Source organism: Nothobranchius furzeri, chromosome 6, assembly GCF_043380555.1.
Source record: "Nothobranchius furzeri strain GRZ-AD chromosome 6, NfurGRZ-RIMD1, whole genome shotgun sequence".
Taxonomy (NCBI): domain Eukaryota; kingdom Metazoa; phylum Chordata; class Actinopteri; order Cyprinodontiformes; family Nothobranchiidae; genus Nothobranchius; species Nothobranchius furzeri.
Window position 1 is genome coordinate 76,782,103 of NC_091746.1, and position 24,448 is coordinate 76,806,550.

Here is a 24,448-nt window from a genome sequence, read left to right on the forward strand (position 1 = left end):
GTGTAAAAATGCTCAAATTCTGTGTGATCGGGGCAAAAACAAACGCTTTTTTTTATCGTATCTCGAAAGTAGTGCGCTACAAAGGACTTACTGAACGAAGACGAAATTGTGGATCATAATCTCCGGCTGCAAGATGAGCAGAAACAGAACAGAAAATGCTACAGTTTGCAGTGATCACTTCATCACAGGTAAGGGTTTATTAAAGGTTTTTTATGGCGTTTTACTGAACAGCTTAGAAACGCAGCTACAAAAACAGCAGTTAAATTGTTTCATACTGTTTTCACGTGTTCTCCACAAATAGCCTGTAGAGTGCTAATGTTTTTAGCAGTTAGCTCAGTGTTGTAACGTGGAACTGTAGAGGATGACGATTAAACAGTTGGAGGATTTTTTTTTTTACTTCAAACCAAACGGGACACGAACAGTTAAACTTTGGAGCGGTAAAGTGTCTGTTGCCTTTTGTTGTGAATCAATAACCTAATTATCACCAAGTGTTTAGAATGCGCTACGTTTGTTACCATACTTGGACTTAGTTTGAAACAATGTTTGTTGTAAATGTTCTATATGCATACATACATACAATGTTAACTGTACACTTTCAATAAAATAACCTAGTGTTGTATACGTTCAAATAGACACAAAATCTTGTCTTTATTCCTTCTACTGGTTGTTTACTTTGCTCAAATTGAAATTGAGGCCTGCCTCTAATTCTGGCCTCCTTCCAATAAAGGCCCAAGCCAGGAAGCACTTGGGTAAATAAAGGCACGGGCCTGTATTAGAGGATTTGCGGTATGCTATTTAACTAAAACCTTGAGATGATGTTGAGACATACCAGATTCACTTCTTGATCATAGAAGGATGTTTCTCCAAATGTCTTTGACAGGAATGCCCACAGTTGCTGATATGATTCAAATAACTTTAGCAGCTTTGCTTTTAACGATTTGGAAGGGAAATCAAAAATACATTTTTAGTTTTAAAGTGTTTCTCAAGTGTATTAAGCCTTCATCAAATACTTGTCTAATTATAGCTTTACCGAGTTCTTGTAGTGACTGATCACACTCCTCCAACTGCAGTCTGAACTCTACGCTTTGAGGGGACTTCAACATGATGGACAGAGTTATCAGATCATTGTCTACCTCAGCAGAAAGTGTTTCAAGACCTAAGTGAGAAGACATTCAGCAAATTGAAGCAACTTGTAAGCAGAATACCGCAGCTGTTCAATACATCAACAATACTTACAGTGACATCTAAGATCAGATCTGTGTTATTAATGTACTCAATTCAATGTATTCTTACCGGTAATAGTGAATCGAGCATCATCACAAGAGCAGTGACTGGCACATGGAAAGGTGTTTTTGTTAGGCTTCTCTTCTGTTAAACCTTTCTGTTTCTCACAGTGCTGACAAGCAGGATGAATGACTTCATCGAGCTGAAAGAGTTTGTCTTTCCATCGAAGAGAAATTCTTTGAAACCTCTGCTCCATATTCCATTCGGATTGTGCATCCCTGCAAATCTGACAACGTATAAGGTTTGTTAGTATTTGATGTTACTGCTTATATTTACAAAGAATGAATTTTTGTTTTGTTTGTATAAAATCACAGCATGTTCTGGATATAATCTCTGCGCTTCTTATCTACCTTGTCAATTAGTCTTTGGTGCGTTTCAGGGTGCTGAGACAAGACTTCAGCTACAGAAAATGTATTCTCTGGCACAAACAAAAGACCCAAACCTGTAGAGCAGAGCAGATGTGAATTAAATGAGATAGAACCAGATATATTTTACAAAGCTCGCTGATAAAGTGCTTGGCTATGTAATTTTATGTTTCTCTATAAGTAAATATGCAATTATGTGATTTTAAAAAGAAGTATACATAAATATAATCAGACCTTGAAAAATCATTTTCATGTGTTTTTCTCTGAGTGTGGTATTGGTCAGCTTTTCCATGACTTCAGCCTGATGACTTAGGCTCTCCAGGATCTTTAAAACCTCCTCCAACACTGGATCATTCATGGGTATGCCTATCAAAGACTGAGTTTGCACTTTCCACAGGACGATTTTCTCCTGAGCTTGTGAGATTACAAGCTAAAGACAAAAAGAGCAGCAGATAAACGGATGAATGAGGTTGATATATCGTCTCACATTTGACGTGGAGCTCTGAGGGTGGACACTGCTGGTATTACATGTGTTTTCCATCCATCCATTTTCTGTACCTGCTTTTCTACACATGGTCACACGGGGGCCAGTGCCTATCTCCAACACCATGGACAGGTTACCCAGTCCATCGCAGGGCAACACAGAGACACACAGGACAAACAACCAGGAATACACACACACACACACACACCTGAGGACAATTTAGAAATGCCAATAAACCTAACAGTCATGTTTTTTTGGACTGCGAGAGGAAGCCAAAGTACCCTGAGAGAACCCACGCATGCAGAGAGAACATGCAAACTCCTTCCAGAAAGACCCCATACCTGGATTTGAGCCCAGGACCTTCTTGCTGCAAGGCAACAGCGCTAACCACTGCACCACTGTGTAGCCCATGATGTGTTTTCATTAAAGAAAAACTTTTTCTTAATTTTGTAATATTACAGGTATTACAGTATTTGCAATAGTACATTTGGAAAATAAATTTGATTAAACCCTTCTTTACAGGCCTCACAACGTTTTTACATAGTTTAGCTAGAAATATATTGTGGAGATGAAAAACAAATGTATGAAATGGTTCTCTCGCATTTGTCTAAAAACCTCCACCAATAACAAAAGCAACCATTGGACCACCAGGTTGTCAGTCTCACTGAACCGTCGCACTTCTGCACTTCCCTGGGTCCTCCATTCATTACACACTCGCGTATTTAGCAACGGAACACCACTGGTGTGAGTTTTGTGGCTCAGTAATATTAGAGAAGGAGAAACAGCTGACTGCTATTACTTCAACTTTAGAACAAACTACCAAAGTCCCAAAATGAAAATCACCACTTCGGGGCAATATAAATGTTGCACGATTACCTTTTTATATCATAGAAAAGAGTTAGATAGTCAAATGTAAGCATTTTTAAATCACTTCAAAATTTTTAACTACATACCCCATCTTTAAGCAAAGAAAAGATGATTTAATTAATTACCTGACTCAGTTGTAACTGTTTCCACTCTTCCAACCAAGTAGTATATGCAGCTTTGATTCGCCACAGCTCTTTACGTTCTATGACTTTCTTAACATCTGTTTTCAAAACGGTTAAATCCAGTGGTTGTTCTACAGAACAGAATACAGACAGAACTGCAGCAATTACCTAAGATTTTTCATTTCTGATTTATTCTTATCCTTATTGATAATCTATAACTTATCATAACTCAATCCAGAAATAAGTTACATAATAAATGATAATGCCTCACCTTGCATGTTTTGACTGCTCCTGTTATATTCTTCCAACTTTGCACTGAGCGTCTGCACATGTGCACACATGTAATTTAGCTCAGAGGCCATCTGTTTGGCATCCTGGCTTGGGTCGAGGAAAGGTCCAGATGAAGCCTTCAAGACTGTATTTTTAAGGTCACAGACCAAAAATGAAACCATTGTGTTCAGCGCGTTTGTCATTGAAGGAAGACTGTTGCACACATGACTATCTGCTTGCTTCAATATGGGAATAAAACTTTCCCACAAGCACAACATCTAAATGTAAGACACAAACAGAAAGGGGAAAAAAGGGTATTTTCAATGATTACATGAAATAGCTGCAATGTTTCAAAGATATGCACATAAATAATCAGCACAGCTATAAAGTGTTTTTTATTTTCACATCTGTGTCAGCAAACCTTTTCTTTTAAAGCCAACTCCTGTTCAGTCATCTTCCTACAGTTCATGCAAATCGTGTTGTGGAGAGAGAGAATGCATTCCAAACGTTTCTGCATGTCAGCCCACATTCTCTCTGATTCCCTCACCTGCACAGGAAGGAAACATTTGCTTGTTTTTAAATATCAGGGATCAAAACAATATATACTCTGATGCTAGTTACGAGAAAGTGCTTAAAGACATTTGTCTTCTAAACCCATTTTTGCCTGAGAGGTCTCTGAGTAGCTCTAATGCTTAAAATGTGCATGAACCTCCATAGCAACCATTCTTAACGTTAGAAATAGAATGTTTACTACTAGCAACTAGTTTAGAAATCTAGACAAACTAAAGCAGTAGCAAAAGATTTTGCTCTGCAAGTTGGTCTAGCCACCCTCCTTTGTAGCATCAGCAGGTCTATATCGGCTCGGCGTAGTTTAGGCCTGGTTAATCACGGCGCTCTTTATTTGTAGAGAGGTGTTGTTTCGGCCTCTTTCACGGTGATGGCACAACTGTGACGGTGCAAAACAACAAAGATATCAGTGGCTCAGGAATGGCGCTCTTTTCAAACAGCTTTGGTATCAACTTTATACTATTTAGACTTGGACGTTTCTGTGAGCAGATAGAGGTACTTAAGTTCTTCTTCTTCTTTTAATGGTGTATGGTGAACTGTTCCATTGAATTATTTGCAGTCTCGTTGTTCGTCACTCTGATTGGTCCCAATTTCATGGGACAGTTTGAAAGACAACCATAGATTCTGCCTCTACAACTGAGCTCTTTCTATGGGTCTTTACCAGACTACATATTTACATATATAGGCCTGCCAGGCTAACCAGTTACAACACTCTAGAGTCTAGACCAGGGTTTCTCAACGGGGGCTGTAGCGCCCCCCAGTGGGCGTTCAGACTACATAAGGGGGCGGTGAAAGTTTTTTGCCACTGAAGGGGGCGCTGAGATGCTAATGGTGGGCGCTAGCAATACAGAACATTCATAACAGACAATGGCTCAGAATAAAAAGAAGTGTCGACAGTACAATGTGCACTACCTTCGGTATGGACGTATTCCTTCACCCACGAATCCACAACTCCCCATGTGCCTGCTTTGTGAAAAGTTTTTTGAAACGAAACGATGAAATCCTCCCGGCTTAAGGAGTCCAAAATGCATCCAGACAAAGCTTTAAAGGAACTGAACTATTTTCAGGTAATTAAAGAGAGACACTCTAAAAGAGGTAGCATTAGCAGTATGTTTGCTCGAAGCTCAAATTTACTGGACCGAGGATTATTAGCTTCCTACAATATCTTGTTGCTAATAGCTAAAAACACTTTTTATGATACTTTTTTATGACATATTTGTATGAAACAGTTTCAAACTCAAGGCTGAATTGTTTATTTATTTATTTTTTTATTATGATTTTTATTTAAAAAAAACTTTCCATTTCTCTGCATGGGACATTGGTAGGCAGTAAGGGATTTCAGCATGACTTGGGGGGGCGTTTAGCTGAAAAAGGTTGAGAAACCATGGTCTAGACTAAACGCAAGCCTTGGTCACAGTCACACTTATAAAGCAGGAATCAGAACCTGATTTTCTCACATTAAGCCATTTAACAAGACGCGTTTCCTTAGCGGGCAGTGTCTACCAAATAAATTACTTGGTTTATTTGTGACCAAAAGTAGCCCTAAAATAGCCAGAATATTATACCAACGTTATCCTTGAACAACAAACAAATGTCCTTTGTACGTTCGTTTTGTGTGTAACTGCATAATCCAGTAATTTGTTCTTTTTTTACACAGCTTAGTAAAAAAAAATAGTGTTTCACCTCACGTTTTGGCTGGTACCTCTAGCCATCACAAGATTTATTCGGTGTTGTTGGCATCACTTCTGATGATGGCTAGAGTTTTTAACCGAAACATGTAAGGTAATAAACTAGTTTTTTACTAAACTGTGTGAAAAAGGAACAAAGTAATGAACAATCACGTTTTCTTTCTATGTTAAGAAATATTATTGTGAAATAAGCAAAAGCCCATGTGCATGTGTACATTTTCCTTTTTTTTTTTTGTAAAACATCACAACCACAACTGATTAGTTTTTGGAATGGATCAAATTCAAAGTCATCGTCACAGCTAATTGGTAAAACTCGGCCATAAAGGGCAGCAGGTTATATTTGTTCATTCAAGACATAAAAAAACACTTATTTCCTATTTTACATTAATTAAAACTTTACCCAAGTGTAAATTTAAATTCATTTTATACCCTTAAAGCATATGCTGCGAACTCCTGCACATCCTGTGGTTCTGTTTGGAGTTCAGCAGTCATCCTCTCTAAGTCAAAAACAAGGTTTTCGGAGTTCAACCTCGTCTGCTCAACCAGCTGCTCTACAACTTGCTTCTCAATGCGGCTCAGCTGGAGTCCTAAAGGAACAGCAGCAAAGAGTGAAAGAGGATTATCATCGAGAACAGAGACTTCAAAAGCCATTTTGTTAATAAGTGGATTGGATACATGTTTTTTCAAAAGAAGTACAACTTTTGAATTGAGTTCTTTATAAAATGTAAGGATAAAAATTTGTGGAAATCTTTATAAAAATATAACTTTTTTCTACGTATATTTATATGTACATCTGAATGGCTGATATTAACATTACAATAAACAATTATATAGGTTTTTACTCTTTTAATGACACAACTTTTACCATGAACATCAAACTCTTCAGCTATACGTCTCTTCACCCGACAGATCTGCGTTCTAGTTTTAGAGGTATTTTTTGCCACAACTGGCCTTACTTAAATCATAGAACTTGTCATATTTTGCACTGATTAACGGACATCAGTAAAAAAATATATATATATGTATATACATATATATATATTCCCTACTTTTTATAGCAAAATCCAGAACCTTAATTTAAAATACAAGTTTTCTAGGTGATGGTCCTAAAGGTTTTGTTTTCTCTCAATTTTCTTTCATATTTGTTTTAATGATTTTCTCGTCACTGTGAACAGTTAGCAGAGGTGTGGACTCGAGTCACATGACTTGGACTCGAGTCAGACTTGAGTCATTATTTTAATAACTTCTGACTTGACTTGATAAAATCTATAAAGACTTACGACTTGACTCGGACTTGAATGCCAATGACTTGCAACTTGAATCAACTTGCGTCTGTTGACTTGATGATGACTTGAGCATATTTGATATTTTAGCACAAAAGTGACACAACATGGATAAAAATCATGAATCATTCTTCGTTCTGGGTTTGATCTTGTACTGCAAAATCCAGCAGCACTTTGTTTATAATCAGTTTCAGTTGTAGTTTCTACTTGTTTGAGCAAAATTTTGAAGCTTTAAGAAGCTTTATTTCTGGAATTTATTTATTATCATTGTCATTAAATTGAAGTTGGACAGATGACTTGATTATGACTTGAAAATCCAAAGTTAAGGACTTGAACTTGACTTGGACTTCCAGATCATTGACTTTGGACTCGACTTGGACTTGACTCGAGACTTGACTGAAAAGACTTGTGACTTGCAAAGCAATGACTTAGTCACACCTCTGACAGTTAGTTGGATGTTAGAATATGTAATATGAACTTTTATCTCCCAACAGTCAGTTTTTCTGTTACATCTTCTTAAGCTGTAACAGGTTTGCTAACTTACAATTAGCAGTTTAAGGTCACATTAAAAGAAAAGTTTTACCTTCACACAGTGAATACCTACGTAGAGTTTCCTTTGTGTGGGTACAGCTGATGAAGAACAGCTGATTGGAGGTATTAACTGATGAGACAATAGCGTCAACCTTTTGGGCCCAGTAGCTCAGTTTTTTGATGTTCTCCTCATACACCGAAGCAGGCTGATCCTTCATGGACTCTAAAGAACCTGGACTCCACTGGCGAACAAACGAATGGATCTCCTTCAGCCAAGCAAAGCTGTCACACACCTGCTGGATTTCTAACTCTGTATCCTGTGCAAACAGCAATGGCAATCAACAGCAACACACATAAACTGCTGATTATGTGTCATATTTCGGAATTCTGCTTCAGACTCAGATCTTATTGGACTCAGAAACAGCCTTGCCTGCATGATCTTGGCCTGCTCAGTTTCAGCTTTTCTAAAAACATCCTCAATATTGACGTGCCACTCCAGCTGTGCCTTGGAGAACGGACGGTAACAGCCTTGAACCCTGATGCCTTGAACCTTCAGAGAATTAGCTTCTGGCTGCATCATCTGGTGAGCTAACATGCATCTGAGCGACTGAAACTTCACCTCCTCTTTCTTTACTCCTAGAAATAAAAGGTAAATCAGCACTGTAAACAAATCACAATAAATCGGAAGTTATCTGAGAGTGAGACACGTCATCATACCTGTGGTTGCTGAATGTTTAACACATTTAGAGTCAGAGATTAAACCCTGATCTTCGTTACATAATTTACTGCTGATCTCCTGGAAAAATCCCAAATTTTCACACATCTGCCATTGATGAAAAAATTCATGTTATCACAAATCACATTTCCTAAGATCTGACGTGACTTGTACATTTAAGAGTGGCGCTTTAATGCAAAATACCTGAACAATGGTGTTGTCAGAAGTCAGGAGTGATTCATTTGCTGCTTTATGAAACTCGTGAACGGCTGAGTCAACAGTCGGCCGACTGTTAGCAGTGAAACACAGCTCAACGTAGAAGAGGCAGCACTGCTGCGATCGATCCCTCTGGGGGGGGGGCACATTTTATTCAGGTAAACCAAAACTTTAAGTATTGTTGCTTGTTAAATAAAAAGTAGTACTTCATACTAAATGTGGATCCAGTTCTGTGTTTACTGTCATACTTTAAAGCTGGGGTCCTTAGTGTGACGTCAACAAGAAGCAGAAGAGATTTAGAAATTTGAACATCTTTGCTCCCCCTCCTCTTCTAATAGGAGTTGAAAGCCACCCCTCATACCTTTCACATGCACATTGCCTTTTAGTGCTAACAGAGGCCCACTGAGGCTGTATGTTTTTGATATGTTCCTGCTCAGACACACACGATTCTAACTGCTGAATTTTTTTCTCAGCCCTCATCAGGTTCTGCAGGAGCAGCTAATCATCCGTTTGAATCAAATAATCAGTGTTCAAGCAGGAAAACATCTAAAACTAACAGAAATTCAGCACTAATAATACTAGCATACCCCTGCCAATGCTATAACAGGCTACACCATCAATAGTGTGGTGTAGCGTACGTTATTCACTTAGCTCCAATACACAAAAGATGAATCTCTTTGTGTTCCCCTCCCTACAGACAGCAGTAGCTCAGGAGGGAGAGCGGGTTGTCCAGTAATCAAAGGGTTGTAGGTTCAATCCCAGGTACCGGCAAAGAATCCTCCTGTTGTGTCTTTGGACAAGACACTTAACCCACCTTTCCTTCTGGTGGTGGTCGGAGGGACCGGTGTCACCTGTACATGGTAGCCTCGCCTCTGTCAGTGTGCCCCAGGGCAGCTGTGGCTACAGTGTAGCTCATCACCACCAGGGTATGAATGTGTGTGTGCATGGGTGAATGACTGTTTGTGTTGTAAAGTGGCTTGGGGGGGGGGGGGGGGGGGGGGTTCTAGGACTCTAGAAAGTGCTATATAGAATATAGGCCATTCATCATTTACATTAAGTGAACGCAGGTTGAGTTAGCATTCAAGCTAGGTTGGTGTGCTAAACTGACTAATCCCACAGTGCTAGCATTCTCTTGTGGCTAACTCTATTGGCCTAACCCTAACCCTAACCCAAAGGATCACCATGTACCCCAATCAGAAGCCTTGGATGAACCGGGATGTTTGTCTCCTACTGAAGGCCCGCATCACCGCTTTTAGGACAGGAGATGCACACGCCTACAGTACAGCCAGGGCTAATCTAAAGAAGGGCATCAAAAAAGCCAAACACCATTACAAAAAGAAGATAGAAGAACACTTCTCCAACTCCAACCCCCGGCGCATGTGGCAAGGACTCCAGACCATTACAGACTACAGGATCACCAAACCCTCCCCCGCATCCTCTGATCTTTCCTTCCTCAACGAGCTCAACAACTTTTAATGCTCGTTTTGAGCGAGGGAACCTCACAACCACAACCATAACAGACATGATGCCAGACCACCAACCTCTGACTCTCTCCCCCACCGATGTACGAGCGGTGCTGAGCAGGATCAATGTCCACAAGGCTGCAGGCCCTGATGGCATCCCTGGGCGTGTTCTCAGAGCGTGTCCTGGGGAGCTCGCAGGAGTGCTCACAGACATATTCAATCTGTCCTTGGCCCATGCTGTGGTACCGGCCTGCTTCAAATCCACCTCCATCGTCCCGATACCCAAAAACTCCAACCCATCTAGCCTCAATGATTACCGCCCGGTAGCACTCACCCCCATCATCACTAAATGCTTAGAGCAGCTGGTCTTAGCACACTTCAAATCCTGTCTCCCCCCCCACCCTGGACCCCCACCAATTTGCATACCGCCAGAACAGGAGCACAGACGATGCAGTCTCCATTGCACTGCACTCTGTCCTCTCACACCTGGACAACACCAACACCTACGCCAGAATGCTGTTTATAGACTTCAGTTCAGCATTCAATACAATCCACCCTGACCCCTCACAACTCATCAGGAAACTGACAGACCTGGGGATCAGTTCCCTCACCTGCAAATGGTTACTGGACTTCCTGACCAACCGCCCTCAACATGTCCGACTGAATAACCGCTGCTCATCAACAATCACAATGAACACTGGTGTACCACAAGGCTGTGTGATGAGCCCTTTCCTCTACTCCCTTTTCACCCACGACTGCAGACCTTCTGATGGTTCCAACACCATCATTAAGTTTGCAGATGACACCACGGTGATTGGCCTCATCAGTGACAACGATGAGACCGCCTACAGGGAGGAGGTGGACCGTCTGACTGAGTGGTGCGACACAAACAACCTGCTGCTCAACACTGAGAAGACTAAGGAGCTCTACAGGAGGAATGCTGACCCACATCCACCCATCCACATTAAGGGGACGGCAGTGGAGCGTGTGAGCGGCTTCAAGTTCCTGGGAGTCCACATCTCCGAGGATCTCACCTGGACTACCAACTGCTCCAAGCTGGTCAAGAAGGCTCACCAGCACCTCTTCTTCTTGAGGACTCTGAGGAAGAACAACCTGTCCTCAGACATCCTGGTGAACTTCTATCGCTGCACCATCGAAAGCATCCTGACCAACTGTATAACAGTCTGGTATGGGGACTGCTCCGCCTCGGACCGGAAGGCGTTGCAGAGGGTCGGGAAAACTGCCCAGCGCATCGCCGGAGCACCACTTCCTGCCATAAAGGACATCTACAGGAAGCGGTGTCTGAAAAGGGCTAGGAAAATCATCAGAGGCCACAGTCACCCATCACATGCACTGATCACCCTGCTGCCCTCTGGGAGGCGCTACAGGAGCCTCCGGACTAAGACCACCAGGTACCGGAACAGTTTCTTACCAACAGCTGTCAGACTCCTGAACTCTGCCTCCTGACATATGACCCACGTTAAACTCATGGACTGCTTGTATTAACTACAGCCTGTACATACTTATAGTCATAGAATATTCATAACATACTTCATACCGTGTACATTATAACATACATAATAGATCCATTTCTGTAATATACTTACACATCTATATTATTGCTAACATATATTGTAATACATCTATATCACGGCTAAAGCACTTTCTGGATGGATGCAAACTGCATTTCGTTGCCCTGTACCTGTACATGTGCAATGACAATAAAGTTGAATTCTATTCTATTCTATTCTATTGGTTAAGGCTCAAGGCTCATGTGAATGATTTGCTGTAGAGGCCAGGCGAGGAACTTTGGGGAGATATAAATGGTAAAAGATTGCCTATTTTATGTCCATGAATGGGGTCAGATTATTTAATTTAACCATTTTTGACGTTACTTTAAAATAATTTTAAACTGTAGTCCCCAGCTTAAAGTTCAAACTCTGTTTGAGCATACTGTCCATTTTAAGACCAAAGCCATAAAGCATCAATGATTTAAATATGTTTTCTTTAACAGAGTGGTCCTCATTAGTGTTGAAGAATCCTGCGGCATCGGTGGAGCTCATGAATGTTCTCGTAGTACCTTTAACAAACTGAGAAAGGAAACAGCATCTTGTTTGGTGATGGTGATGAGACCCTGAGTAATCATCTGATGGACAAGTGCTGCAAAATTTCCCAGTTTCCTCAGGATGACTTCAGACTGGCACAGCTCTTTCTTCAGCTGATGTCGGTACGCCAGAAGCAGGTGAATGGGTTCAGAACAGCTGGTTTGCTGTTTTGCTCGTTTTAGTTGCATCTGGAGCTCCTTGTGCCTCCTGTAGGTCTCCTCTTTCACCTTAATGTGAAACAAATTTATAAGAACTGATTGGAAAGAATACATTTCTTGGAATTAAAAAAAAGATCAATACATTTTCTGTGGAATTTTTCTAGAAATACTCTTATGAAAACGCAATGATATGACCTTAGTAGGTAAATAGTCACTGTTTGCTCTAAAGACTGAAGGACATTAATGTAAGAAAATAAATAAATACCACGTTCAGGATACCCAGATGGTACTGAGATAACTTCTTCAGTTTCAGACGGTACTCTTCATTTTTATTCATCAGCACTTTCTTGAATTCCTGAATTGTGTAGGTTTTACAGTCATCCAATGGCATCCAGTGTGTGTCCTTCAGCTCCCCGATCACTCTGTCAATGAGTTCTAGTTTTATTTGAGGCACACGTTCTCTAAAACACACTTAAAAGTAATTCTCACTCTGATTTTCTGACTCTTCCTGACTCTCGTAACCATTAACTTACCTGGTGAACAGATGAAGAGCTTCTCGGAACTGAGGGACAGCTACAAGAAGGAGATCCTGTAGATTCTTACACTTCCTCTGAAAAGAGACCATGCGCTTGTTCTCCTTCCACCTGCCACATTCACCCGCAGAGTAGAAAACATAGTCAATATTTTATTCAAGTGCTGAGCAAGACAAAAAGCAAGTAGGAGACTCTACCTGGCAAAGGCTTTCTTGATTCTGAAGTTCCTAATAAAAGGAATCTCCTGCAAAGCTGTCCACAACACGCACTCTCTGTACCACTCTGAGAGACTGAGGGTGCCACCAAAACCAGTCTCGGTCACATGAATCACCGTGTTGGGTGAGAAGATATAGTGATCAGAACCAGCCTCACTATAATGGACCACCTTCAGATCATACGGTCTGTGTACAAGAAAAAAGGTCAAATAAATAAGACTGTGCATCCATGTCTGAACTTTCAGAGTAAATTAAAAATATAACACAGGAAGAGGAGCCCTTTCCCATTCTACCTGCAGGCATCCTCATCCACTTCTTTCAGGTAGAAAAACTCTGGTTCCTCTGGGTCTCGTCTCTGACCAAACACGTGAGCAACTTCTAAGCCCGTATGGGGATATTTATCTAGTTGGGTCGCTTGTTTATAAGTTTTTCTTTTTATTCTACATGCGGAAACTTTTATTGGTTCATCTTTTTCTGCAGGACTGAAACAAAAACAACAACATAGATGAAACAAGACTTTCTTTAAGATTCTGAAGGCTTGAGAGGTAAAAGATGATGGCTAAAATTGCCAGCTTGGTTATTGCATCTGTAAAATTCTTGCTCATAGTTTTTCTCTTTTTTCTACCGAAAAGTGACAGTTTTAAGTAAATTAGAAATGATATTCATATACAAAATAATTCACATTTTCTGAGAGAATTTGTTCACCTTTCTGCTTCCAGCTGGGTGCGTCTGATGGGGATGGCGGCCCCTAAAGCTGCAGCCATTAGAGGTCCTTCTTTCTGTTTTGTCTCTGGCTCTGCCTGAGGTACAAGTTGAGGCAGTTCCAGCAGTGACAGAGTTTTATCAGATGGAGTATTTTTATGGATATATGAGCAACTCAACAGAGGCCTAACAGCAAGAGGCGGTAAAGTCACTTTAGGAGAATCCGTCTTTTTCTTGACTTTGATCTTTGTAACGTCTTTGCTGCGGGTCGGTGAAGATTCATCTGGGAATCTGTCCTCTGGAGGGGCAGCGAACATGCTGCTGACCTCTCTGGGAGTACCATCCGCTAATATGAGCGAAGTGAAACTGGCCTTGTTGGTCACTCACACTGGGATTTCTGAGGTGAAAGAGAACACACAAACACATTGTTCATAATTTAAAAATATTGAAATTACTGCAGTATTTATGTACAAAGTACCTATTAATTTCATGCAAGATGAACAATTAAAGCTATTAAAAACTATTAAATATACAATTACATAGATAACTAAGCTTCCAGCACTCATATGCACAAACAACATTCACATTATTTCTGCTTCTGGTGTTAAACTGTTTAAGTTATTTGTTAACCTCAAGCAAGGCTAGCACTGAGGAAGATTAATGCAGATTATAAAAATACGAAATTAGAGAAGTATATAGGAAGAGAGCTCTTGATTGGTGGTGTATAAATATTCTACTCATTTTTGGGAAGCCTATGTATCTATGCGTGTTCCGTATAACTGTATAAAAATGATATAAAAATATTTTCTAGGAGATAAAAACTGTTTGGCAAATGCAAAATTTCATATTATCGCCTCAGATTAAATGGATGAATGGAAGCAAAAATATATTACTGTAACTTATTTCTGACTTACAAGTGAACACCGGCCTGCTTTTAAGTAACTTTACACACAAAACAAATGGGAACATGGGGAAAATATAAGCTAGGTCAATGAAATTGCATATAAGTCATTTAAAAATGCACTGGTGTGGAGAGTTTTGATTTCAAAAGTTTTCAAGTTCCTCATAGTTTTCATAATTCCCTGCACTCTCTCAAACAAACAACAACGTGCTAAGATAAAACGAAGATGAGCACGGACGTTTAGTTAGCTAACCTCGCTAACATCTTTCACAACTGCTGACGTCTCAAAGCCAAAAAGTATTCCACTAGTTTAACTTTTAGTCATTAACCCGACGTCATGGCGTCATACAATTAAACAAGAGGCGATTCTGATTCTAAACACGGAGTTTATAAAACGCGCTATTTGATAAAAGTAGAAAAGAAACAGATTTTCTCACCTGCGAGTTTGTGAACGCAACCACGGCGACTGCTCGTCTCCATGGTAACGCAGAGCGAGACAGGGCTTTGGTCCTGGTGAAAAGTGTGAGCGACTTTTACTTTGTGCGCATTAAATCACGCAGTTAGCACTTCTGTTGCTGTAAACCAAACCACAGATGGATGATGATAGATAGATAGATAGATAGATAGATAGATAGATAGATAGATAGATAGATAGATAGATAGATAGATAGATAGATAGATAGATAGATAGATAGATAGATAGATAGATAGATAGATAGATAGATAGATAGATAGATAGATAGATAGATAGATAGATAGATAGATAGATAGATAGATGGATGGATGGATGGATGGATGGATGGATGGATGGATGGATGGATGGATGGATGGATGGATGGATGGATGGATGGATGGATGGATGGATAGATAGATAGATAGATAGATAGATAGATAGATAGATAGATAGATAGATAGATAGATAGATAGATAGATAGATAGATAGATAGATAGATAGATAGATAGATAGATAGATAGATAGATAGATAGATAGATAGACTACCTCTATTGCTTAGGATTTAAATATTTTCGAGAACATTTTGGACATAATCAGTTATGTCCACTCCAGCTTCTCAAATACGACAATCCTGCATGTTTTAGTTGTTTTCCTTCTCCAGCACACCTGATTCAGTGGTTAAATTACTTGATAATTTTAATCCATCAATAATTCAAAGCAGTTGTGATTGAGAGATGTCAAACTCCAGCCCACATCCAGCGTGTTTAAGTTGTTTATTCAGTGGCTGAATGACCTGTTCAGCCTATAAATCACCTGCTGATTAAAACCAGTTGTTTTAAACAACTAAACAGGGAAACGAGTAAAACATGCTAGTAGACATCAGGGACCGGAGTTGGTGACCCCAGATAAAAAGCATGCAGGATGGTGGCCCTTGAATACAGAGTTGGACATCAGTGGCTAATGATTGTTGTAATAGTAGACTCTTTTTTTTTTCAAGTAGCATCTGATTAGGGTTTGGGTTAGGCATAGTGGACTCACTAAAATGAATGGAAGTCAATGCAAAGTCCTAACATGGGTACAAATACAAGAATGTGTGTGTGTGTGTGTGCGTGCGTGCGTGCGTGCGTGCGTGCGTGCGTGCGTGCGTGCGTGTGTGTGTGTGTGTGTGTGTGTGTGTGTGTGTGTGTGTGTGTGTGTGTGTGTGTGTGTGTGTGTGTGTGTGTGTGTGTGTGTGTATTTGTTAGCGGCTCCGCCCTTTCGGTCTGCTAGGCAACAGCTTTGGTTGCATTTTTCAGACAGTAAGTGGGAGTGGAGTAATACTCTGGTAGGGGGTGACTTGCTCTTTAACCCTTTCTTTCCACCGGCTGAGTAAGTGGTGTTTAACAATATATAGATGTTTTATACACAAGCTCCCTTCCGACCGGAAGCAATACTGATGCTAAACGGGAGTGAAAGTGTTCCACACAGCTGATCCCATGAGGTCACAAAATGAGAATTGCAACACCACGTGTGATTTCCACACGTGGAGTTGCAATTCACACAAGCAGGGAGAAAGACAGCTGCTTGTACCCAAGGTCTGTGGTTTACTTTCTGTTCTGTTTACATCAACTACGGGGTTCACCGGAAATACATGCTGCATATAACTTTTAATTTGAATGTTTTTGGATGTTTTACACTGCCTTCATGTTTGACTTCCTGTCTGGCTCGATCTGAACTGCAGAGTTTGGCGTGTTTTGAAAGTGTAGCGCGAAAAAAGTAGACTCAAAACGTAATGATAGGATCCCTTCACTCATGGGACACGTCCAGAACGCTGCACTTAGCTACCAGTGGAAAGGACCCTGTCCGCTATAACGGAGGCTAATTGCAGCGTGGTAAGTTTCGCGGCCGTTTCACAATGCTTTCACGTCTGGAGGAAAGACGAGCTCAAAAGGGCTGCATTCTATTTTTGCACCTCTGCTTGCTGATTGTGCTCTAAAACTGCTAACAAGCAGAGCTTCTAAATAGAATGCAGCCTTCGTTAACACACCTCTGCTTTATTTAAACCCAAAGTCTGCCGTAAAGGCAACCTATTGAATTAGCAGACATACTCATCAAGAAGTCCAGTATGACCATATCCATGAAGTCCACCAGTCTTGTCCCTTTGTCATATGGTGGGGTCTTTTTTATTGTTTCACAATAATCAGGGTCTGTTTCCCAACTGAAATACAAAAATGCATTAGTGTCTTCTTAGGATTAGTGGGATTTTTGTTTTTGCTTGCTGGATGACAAATAAACACACTGGTTCTTTTCTGTGCACTAACCTTGCCAGCTTGCTGCGGCTGTAGGAGCGCCTCCACGGGGATCTCCAGCTCCTGCGGGTGGCCAGAGACAGATCTGGCAGCATAACAGCCAAGGAGGCCTCAAGGTCCCGAGGATGGCCACACACAGCATGCTCAGTGGAGCAGTAATAAGAGCACTGGCCATAGAAGCACACATTGCCCACTAGAGGGAGAAAGAGGCGCACACAGTAAGTAAAAATTACAGGAAGGAAATGAGAACAATGACAAAGTAAAAATGTCATTAGAGAGGGAGAAAGAAAGAGTATAAAGGTGTTTATGATCAGGATTTCAAAAGCATTTTAAACAGGCTGTGTGTAAGTTAAGGGTACCAGGGGAAGTAAAGAAGGTTCTGGCCAACTTGCGGTCAGTAGTGACATCTTTGATCTCCTTTATCACATTCACCAGCCTCCCGACCACGGGGGGGATCCTCCTGTAACCCAAAATCCTGCAGAAGTACAGAGAAAAAGCCACAAACAAAGGAATGAGCTTTGTGATTCATTTTCTGCTCGCCCACATTCTGTGTTTGTTGTCTCTGTTTTACTGACCCTTACTGACTCACCTGTCCAGGTGAAAAGCTGCAATTTCTGCATTGTGTCTCTCAAAGTCTGAGAAATAGTAGAGGTTATAGTTGGACTCTTCATCTCTTTCCTGCCTGTCAGAGAAAAGATAAATTCACTGATGCATTAAATTAAATTAAATTCCATATAATTATTCCATCAAATGGTCACAGAGGACTAATCCACAAAACTAGTGTTCAGTGATTCCAGCTGTAGGAGCCTGTTGCACTTCTGCTCTGTTGGATCTTTTCTTGTATTTTCATGAGTTTTCTTTTTTAATCAGTAAAATAAAATCTGTGTTTTAAAAAACGTTTATTTTGGTGTTGCACAATGTGATTTTGCTACACCATCTGAAATGTAAATTAGTGGTAGTAAAGTTTATTTATATGGCGGTTATCACCAGAGACGTTACAACATAATTAGAAGACAAAAACAGATGAATAAAGATCATTAGAAACTAAAATGTTCATAAAACAAATCACACAAAAGGTTTAAGCAAAAGTGATTTTTTTGTAGGATTTCTGCAGTCAAGGTGTTGAGGGGATTCGTTTTGGTGACCTAATGATCAGGTCTCTGCTCTTTGCAGATGATGTCCTGTTGGCTTCTGACTGTGATCTCCAGCTTTTGCTTGAGCGGTTAACAGGTGAGTGAAGAATCAGCTCCCCTAAATCCGAAACCACGGTCTTAAACTGGAAAAAGGTAGAATGCCTTCTTCAGGTCAGGGACGAGGTCCTGCCCCGAGTGGAGGACTCTAAGTGTCTCAGGGTTTTGTTCACAAGTGAGGGAAAGGCGGATCGGGAGATCGGTGTTGTGTCTGCAGTGATGCGGGCATTGTACCGGTCTGTCGTGGGGAAAAGACTGCTGAGCCAGAAGGCGAAGCTTTCTATTTACTGGTTGATCTATGGAAATTAGTTGTCTCTGCAGGGGTTCTGGGCTCTTTCTTACAGATAGGGTGATAAGTTTGATCATCTGGGAACTCAGAGTAGATCTGTTGTTCTCCAACGTCAAGAGGAGCCAGTTGAGATGGCTCAGGCATCTGAGTAGGACACCTGGACACCTCCCTGAGGTTTTCTGGGCACATCCAACTGGGAAGAGACCAAAGGGAAGGCCCAGGACACGCTGGAGGGACTTTCTTGTCTGGCCAGGGAACACCTTGAGATTCCTCTGGAGGAGCTGGCCCAAGTGGCTAAGGAGAGGGAAGTCTGGGCCTCCCTGCTTAGGTGGCTGCTTCCACGACCTGACCCTGGATTGGATGAAAATGGATGGATAAATTTTAAATATGGGGTATTTCGCTGCTCTTTAAAGGTTTACAGACTGCCAGTGCTACACAAGCCCCCACAATGTGGGTGAAAAATTTAGTCCAACGCGGAAGTGACAAAAATTGCAGTTCCACCCTCATCCGCTGGGGGCTGGTGTCAGAAGCGAGCAAATCATTGACTCCCAAGTTAAAAATACCAATTTCACAGCAGAAATAAACATGTTTACAGCCTGGTTCCAAAATATGTTTTTGGTTTAAATGATCTAGTTTACACTCATGACAACTCTGAGGGGGGTGAATGTTTTTTTCACGCTTCTGTTTAAGTATATTAAAAGCCTAAAATTCTGTATAATTAATGAGCATCAGACCCACGTGACCACAGAGCTAGCTCCGTGGAAAGGCCTCAGTAGATCATCGGTCTGGCCTGGAAACTGTTCTGGGATTTTGAGTCTCCGTGTTTGTGTATTCTTTTTTGGATATTATTTGTGCAATTGTTGGACAAAATGACTTGCTGTGGCATTAATTGCACTAATAGAGCGTCCAAGGAGTCTCCACTTCATTTTTTTTGGTAAGTAAAATTATATTTATGTATTTTAGGTCACTGCCGAGCTGAGCTTAGATTTTAACATGTACTGTTTAACCATGAAATTTAAATGTAATAGGGTAAAACCCAGTGCATTTAACATAATGTTGCACTTTAGAAAATGGGTTGAAATATAACATATTGGTGGAGCTGGGTTCCGACTATCAGCTTGTGGAGCTCTCGGGAGACCGATGTTTTCCACCCGTTCTCCCCTCCCCGCAGCTCGGCACATCTCTGTCTGATCACGGCTTCTGTCTGCTGCGCGGGCTGCCGGCTTGTGGAGCTCTGGGATGGAAACCTTTCCACCCGGTTCTCCCAGCGGCAGCTCTGCGCATCTCAGATCGCAGCAGCGCTTGTCTGCTGCGCGGCTGCCGGCTTGTGGAGCTCTCGGGAGACCTCTGTGTTCCACCCGGTTTTACCCAGCGGTCAGCCCGGCGTATCTCTGATTCAGAAGTTCTAGTGTTGTGCACAGTTAACTCCGCTTGTAGCTAGGTTGCTACCTCCGTTAGCTTAGCTCCCACCTCCGCGTTAGCTTTGGGTTAGCTTCAGGTTAGCTTGTAGCTAGTTCGACCGAGTGTCGTCAGTTGATCCCAGCCTTACAGCCCCACCCTCAGCTCCACCTCTCTTCCCTTTTGTGGAATTGTCTGGGCTTGACGGAACCTGTGACACGGTCAAAATGGTGGTGGTGGCCACCTCCCATTTTAGCTCAATAACTTATTATAGGAGACTATGGAAACCCATTGTCCAATATTTATATGTCGATGGTGCTACGTAAGAATAAAAGAAGTTCCCAGCCAAAGGTTAAACTTCTATATATAAGAACAGCTGATTGAGTTTTAGCAACGCCTAGAATAAAACTCAGTTTCATGGATGTAGGGCAGGAGCAAAAAGGGAGGGGAAGGAGGCGGAAGTTTCAATTATTTTTTCCATGGTAACCATAAGGAATATACGATCACTGGCAAATGAGTGAAGAAGATTGGCACGTTAAAGAGGAAACAGCATGTCCACTAGGGATGCAGTATTTAGTACAGATTTGTAATATAATGCAGTAATGCAGTAACACAGTAATGCAGATTTAATCATGCCTCACTCTCTGCTACATTTCCAACATTTCAACAGTTTGTCAGCTGCTCCACCAGAGAAAACAAGACATTGGATTTGTGTTATGCAAATGTAAAGAATGCAAACATGTCCAACACAAGACCTCCTCTGGAACATTCAGATCACAATCTTGTTTTTCTCTGCTCAGAACACAAACCACTTGATCACAGGCAACCTGTGACAAGAAGAACTGTGAGAAAATGGTCACAGGATGCTGAAGAAGCCCTGCAGGGTTGTTTTGAGACCACAGATTGGATGACTCTCTGCCAAGGATATGAAGAGGACATCAATGCCATGACTGGATGTGTCACTGACTATATAAACTTCTGTGTGGACAACATCATACCCACCAGAACAGTGAGATGCTTCACTAATAACAAACCCTGGATCACCAGTGAACTGAAGAAATCTGCTAAATGAGAAAAAAGAGCCTTCAAGGAGGGAGACAGGGAATTATTGAGGAGTATACAGACGCAACTGAAGATCAAGATCAGAGACAGCAAGGAGGCATACAGGAAGAAGCTTGAGAACAAACTAGAGGAACAATATCAGAGATGTCTGATCAGGGATGAAGATCACAGGCTTCAAGCAGAGGAAGGATTGCACAGATGGCAGCCTGGAAACAGCCAATGAACTGAACAAGTTCTGCAATAGGTTCAGTTCGGGAACAAACCCAGCATCCTCCTCACCTGTCCCCAGCAAATCAAACATCCCATCCTCCTCCCATCAGTAACATTGGAGCACCACAGGGGACTGTACTGCCACCATTCCTTTTCACCCTGTACACCTCAGACTTCCAGTAAAAATCAGAGACCTGTCATCTACAGAAATACTCAGATGACTCTGCAGTTGTCGGGTGTATCAGAGATGGACAGGAAGCTGAGTACAGAGAACTGGTGGAGCGCTTTGTGGCATGGTGTGGAAACAATCATCTGACATTGAACGTGATAAAACAAAGGAGATGATTTCAGACTTCAGAAGAAACAGGGTGGAGTCAAACACTGTTTCCATCATAGGAGAAGAAGTGGAGGTGGTTGAGGAATACAAATACCTTGGAGTTCACCTGAACAACAGACTGGACTGGAGAAAGGACAGCGAAGCCGTTTACAAGAAGGGACACAGCAGACTGCACTTCTTGAGGATGCTTAGGTCCTTCATGTCTGTAGCAAGATGCTGCAGATCTTCTTCAAGTCTGTTGTTGAGAGTGTAATCTCTTCAGCCATCGTCTGTTGGGGTAGCAGCATCAGAAGCAGGGACCTGAAAAGGCTCAACAGCCTAAGAAAGGCTGGTTCTGTTCTGGGGACGACTGTGGAACCACTGGAGGAGGTAATGCAAAGAAGGATTCTCCAGAGAATCAAGAAAATTATGGACAACCCTGAGCATTCTCTTCACAAGACTGTCCGACAACGGAAGAGTGTCTTCAGTCAGAGGCTTCTTCAGTTTCACTGCAACACTGACCACTACTGGAGATCCTTCCTGCCAACAGCCATTGTAATATACAATAACTCTTTGACGACTTGATGATATTATTATTATTATTATTATTATTATTATTATTATTATTATTATTATTATTAGCTACTACAGCGATCAATTTCCCTCTGGGATTAATAAAGTATTTTTGAATTGAATTGTATCACGTGCCTCATCCATCCTTGGCTCCAGGATAATTTTCCAGGTACTTAACTCAAATTCAATAACACAGAGTTGAGAATGAGGAAAGATTGTACTGCTTCTTAGCAACAAATATTAGAACACTTACATGAGCATTGTGAGTTTTTAAAGAGCAAGTCAACCCCTACCAGAGTCTAACTCCACTCCCACTTCATGTTTGAAAAATGCAACACATGCTGTTGCCTGGCAGACCGAGAGGGCGGAGCCGCTAACAAATACACACACACTCAGGCTCACGACAGCATTGTGACATCATAATGTACCAGTTTACATCATAGCATACTTCTTAGCCAATAGCGGTGGCAGATTTAAATTAGAATACAGTGCAGAGTTTTTACCTGACAACGGCACAACACTGCCAGTTTTAGGCAGAATATTTAAATTTTAACTAAGATGCACTGAAATGCCAAATTATTGACAACACGTGTCTGCAGCATGATTAGACACTCGTTTATTTAGTTTATCAGCAAAAAAAATGTTTATTTGGGGGTGACTTGCTCTTTAAACATGCTGATTACTTATTTTCCTGTTAATGCTGAATGTGATGTTGTTGCCAGGTTACCAACTTAGCAACCCAGCACATTCATAATGATCTCTAAAGATCCCAACCACATCTTTCTCTGCTGTATTACAACATCCCTGCTGTTTGTGCTGAGATTTAAATATAATTATTACAACAAATTCACTTTTTTACATTTTTCTAATAAATTTACACCGTGCTGAAACAAATTCTCTAATGATGTTGATGTTGTTTTAAGTTCTTTAATTTGAAAGTTCCTGTTAGGTGTGTTGGTAGTTCAACTTGCAGCTCACTTCTTAGGTTTGAACAAGGCTTGTCCATAGTTGGGAAATGACATCACCAGTTTCAATTGTGTCCCTCCGGATTTCTGCACTGAAAAACATTGAGAAGAATGTTACCATAGCAACAAAGCACACACACACACACACACACACACACACACACACACATCCCGCTGTGACCAAATGCCCTGGCCTTTTAATGGAGCCACATGCAAGCAAACACACCGAATCTGTGCGTCATCGTGGAGGTACAGTATGGTACGTTTCAATCAGCTCTGTGTTGACACAATGCTGAGTTCATCCCTGTTTTTCTCTCACACGTCTTTATTTGGCAGGAGTTTGCATCATATGAATCAATTCCTGTCAAAGTGGCACCCTTTCTACAGAGTGGAGTCATACATCACTCATATGAGACAAATTTATTGCAAATGTGTGTTTGAGCAATTGCTTCTGAATTGTTGTAACTTTATTTTTATATGATGAAAAGATCAATCGGTAGCCTCTGGATCGATAAACATGGTTTCCTTTAAATTTGGCCATCATTTCAGCCTACAGTGCATAATTACACGGTGTTAACTACAAGGATGTAAACAGGTTGAATACGCTTTTAGATAAAGTGGACAACTTGTCCAAGGTTGGATCAAAACTGGAAGCATCCTTCCTGAAAGATTGTAGTCATGTTTTATATGCAACACATATCCTGGTCAGAGCTGCTAAAACATATCTCCCCCCCCCCCCCCCCCCCACAAGATTTCTTTTGTCTCAGCTTTTTTCTACTCTTAAAAGTTACAGAATATAAAATAAAAGTCAGTATCAGACAATGATGACCTGGTTAAAATACTATTTAGTTTTCAAGCAATGATTTTACTTATTGAGAGAACAAACTCTCCTAACCAATTTGTGTTAAAACTTAATTAAACCTGAAACTCAATAACTGGCTGAAACACCCTCCACTGATTTCCCTCTTTCCTGTTCACTCTCTCTCTTTCTTAACATTTTTTAATCACAATTGCCTGTTTTTGCTCATTTTAATATATTTTTAAACATTTTCTAAATGCTTTTTAATATTTTTACAATTTTTGTTTTTGTGAAGCGCCTCGTGATTTTTATCTTGAGAGGCGCTATAGAAATGATATTTTCTTCTTCTTCTTCTTGGTGGGAACAACTGAAACAAAGCATATGTGAGAACTGGTGTTAAGTTTCTTATGTTGCCATGGAGGAATTTTGTCCTAT

General features: G+C 41.0%; 2 protein-coding genes across 4 annotated transcripts in view; both read right to left on the minus strand.

Moving 5' to 3' along the window:
- Window positions 1–17,002, minus strand: part of LOC107375035 (dynein heavy chain domain-containing protein 1) — a 37,438-nt gene extending 20,436 nt beyond the window's left edge. For all 3 annotated transcript variants that reach the window (XM_054744767.2, XM_070552578.1, XM_054744765.2), the window contains exons 1-20: window positions 14,907–17,002; window positions 13,572–13,965; window positions 13,160–13,348; window positions 12,849–13,052; window positions 12,652–12,762; window positions 12,384–12,540; window positions 11,936–12,187; window positions 8,381–8,524; window positions 8,179–8,284; window positions 7,892–8,097; window positions 7,535–7,778; window positions 6,077–6,234; window positions 3,814–3,939; window positions 3,394–3,670; window positions 3,126–3,253; window positions 1,884–2,079; window positions 1,635–1,726; window positions 1,294–1,510; window positions 1,031–1,156; window positions 830–927 (exon numbers count right to left, since the gene is read on the minus strand). In XM_054744767.2, the coding sequence (XP_054600742.2) occupies window positions 830–927; window positions 1,031–1,156; window positions 1,294–1,510; window positions 1,635–1,726; window positions 1,884–2,079; window positions 3,126–3,253; window positions 3,394–3,670; window positions 3,814–3,939; window positions 6,077–6,234; window positions 7,535–7,778; window positions 7,892–8,097; window positions 8,179–8,284; window positions 8,381–8,524; window positions 11,936–12,187; window positions 12,384–12,540; window positions 12,652–12,762; window positions 12,849–13,052; window positions 13,160–13,348; window positions 13,572–13,885 (3,345 nt within the window). In that variant the 5' untranslated portion in view covers window positions 13,886–13,965; window positions 14,907–17,002. The remainder of the gene's footprint in view (window positions 1–829; window positions 928–1,030; window positions 1,157–1,293; window positions 1,511–1,634; window positions 1,727–1,883; window positions 2,080–3,125; window positions 3,254–3,393; window positions 3,671–3,813; window positions 3,940–6,076; window positions 6,235–7,534; window positions 7,779–7,891; window positions 8,098–8,178; window positions 8,285–8,380; window positions 8,525–11,935; window positions 12,188–12,383; window positions 12,541–12,651; window positions 12,763–12,848; window positions 13,053–13,159; window positions 13,349–13,571; window positions 13,966–14,906) is intronic.
- The window catches only part of LOC107375173 (extracellular serine/threonine protein kinase FAM20C), a 53,792-nt gene that overhangs the window by 23,560 nt on the left and 5,784 nt on the right, over window positions 1–24,448 (minus strand). The window contains exons 4-8 of the mRNA XM_015943563.3: window positions 23,228–23,306; window positions 17,801–17,893; window positions 17,571–17,686; window positions 17,224–17,404; window positions 17,011–17,120 (exon numbers count right to left, since the gene is read on the minus strand). Of these exons, the coding sequence (XP_015799049.3) occupies window positions 17,011–17,120; window positions 17,224–17,404; window positions 17,571–17,686; window positions 17,801–17,893; window positions 23,228–23,306 (579 nt within the window). The remainder of the gene's footprint in view (window positions 1–17,010; window positions 17,121–17,223; window positions 17,405–17,570; window positions 17,687–17,800; window positions 17,894–23,227; window positions 23,307–24,448) is intronic.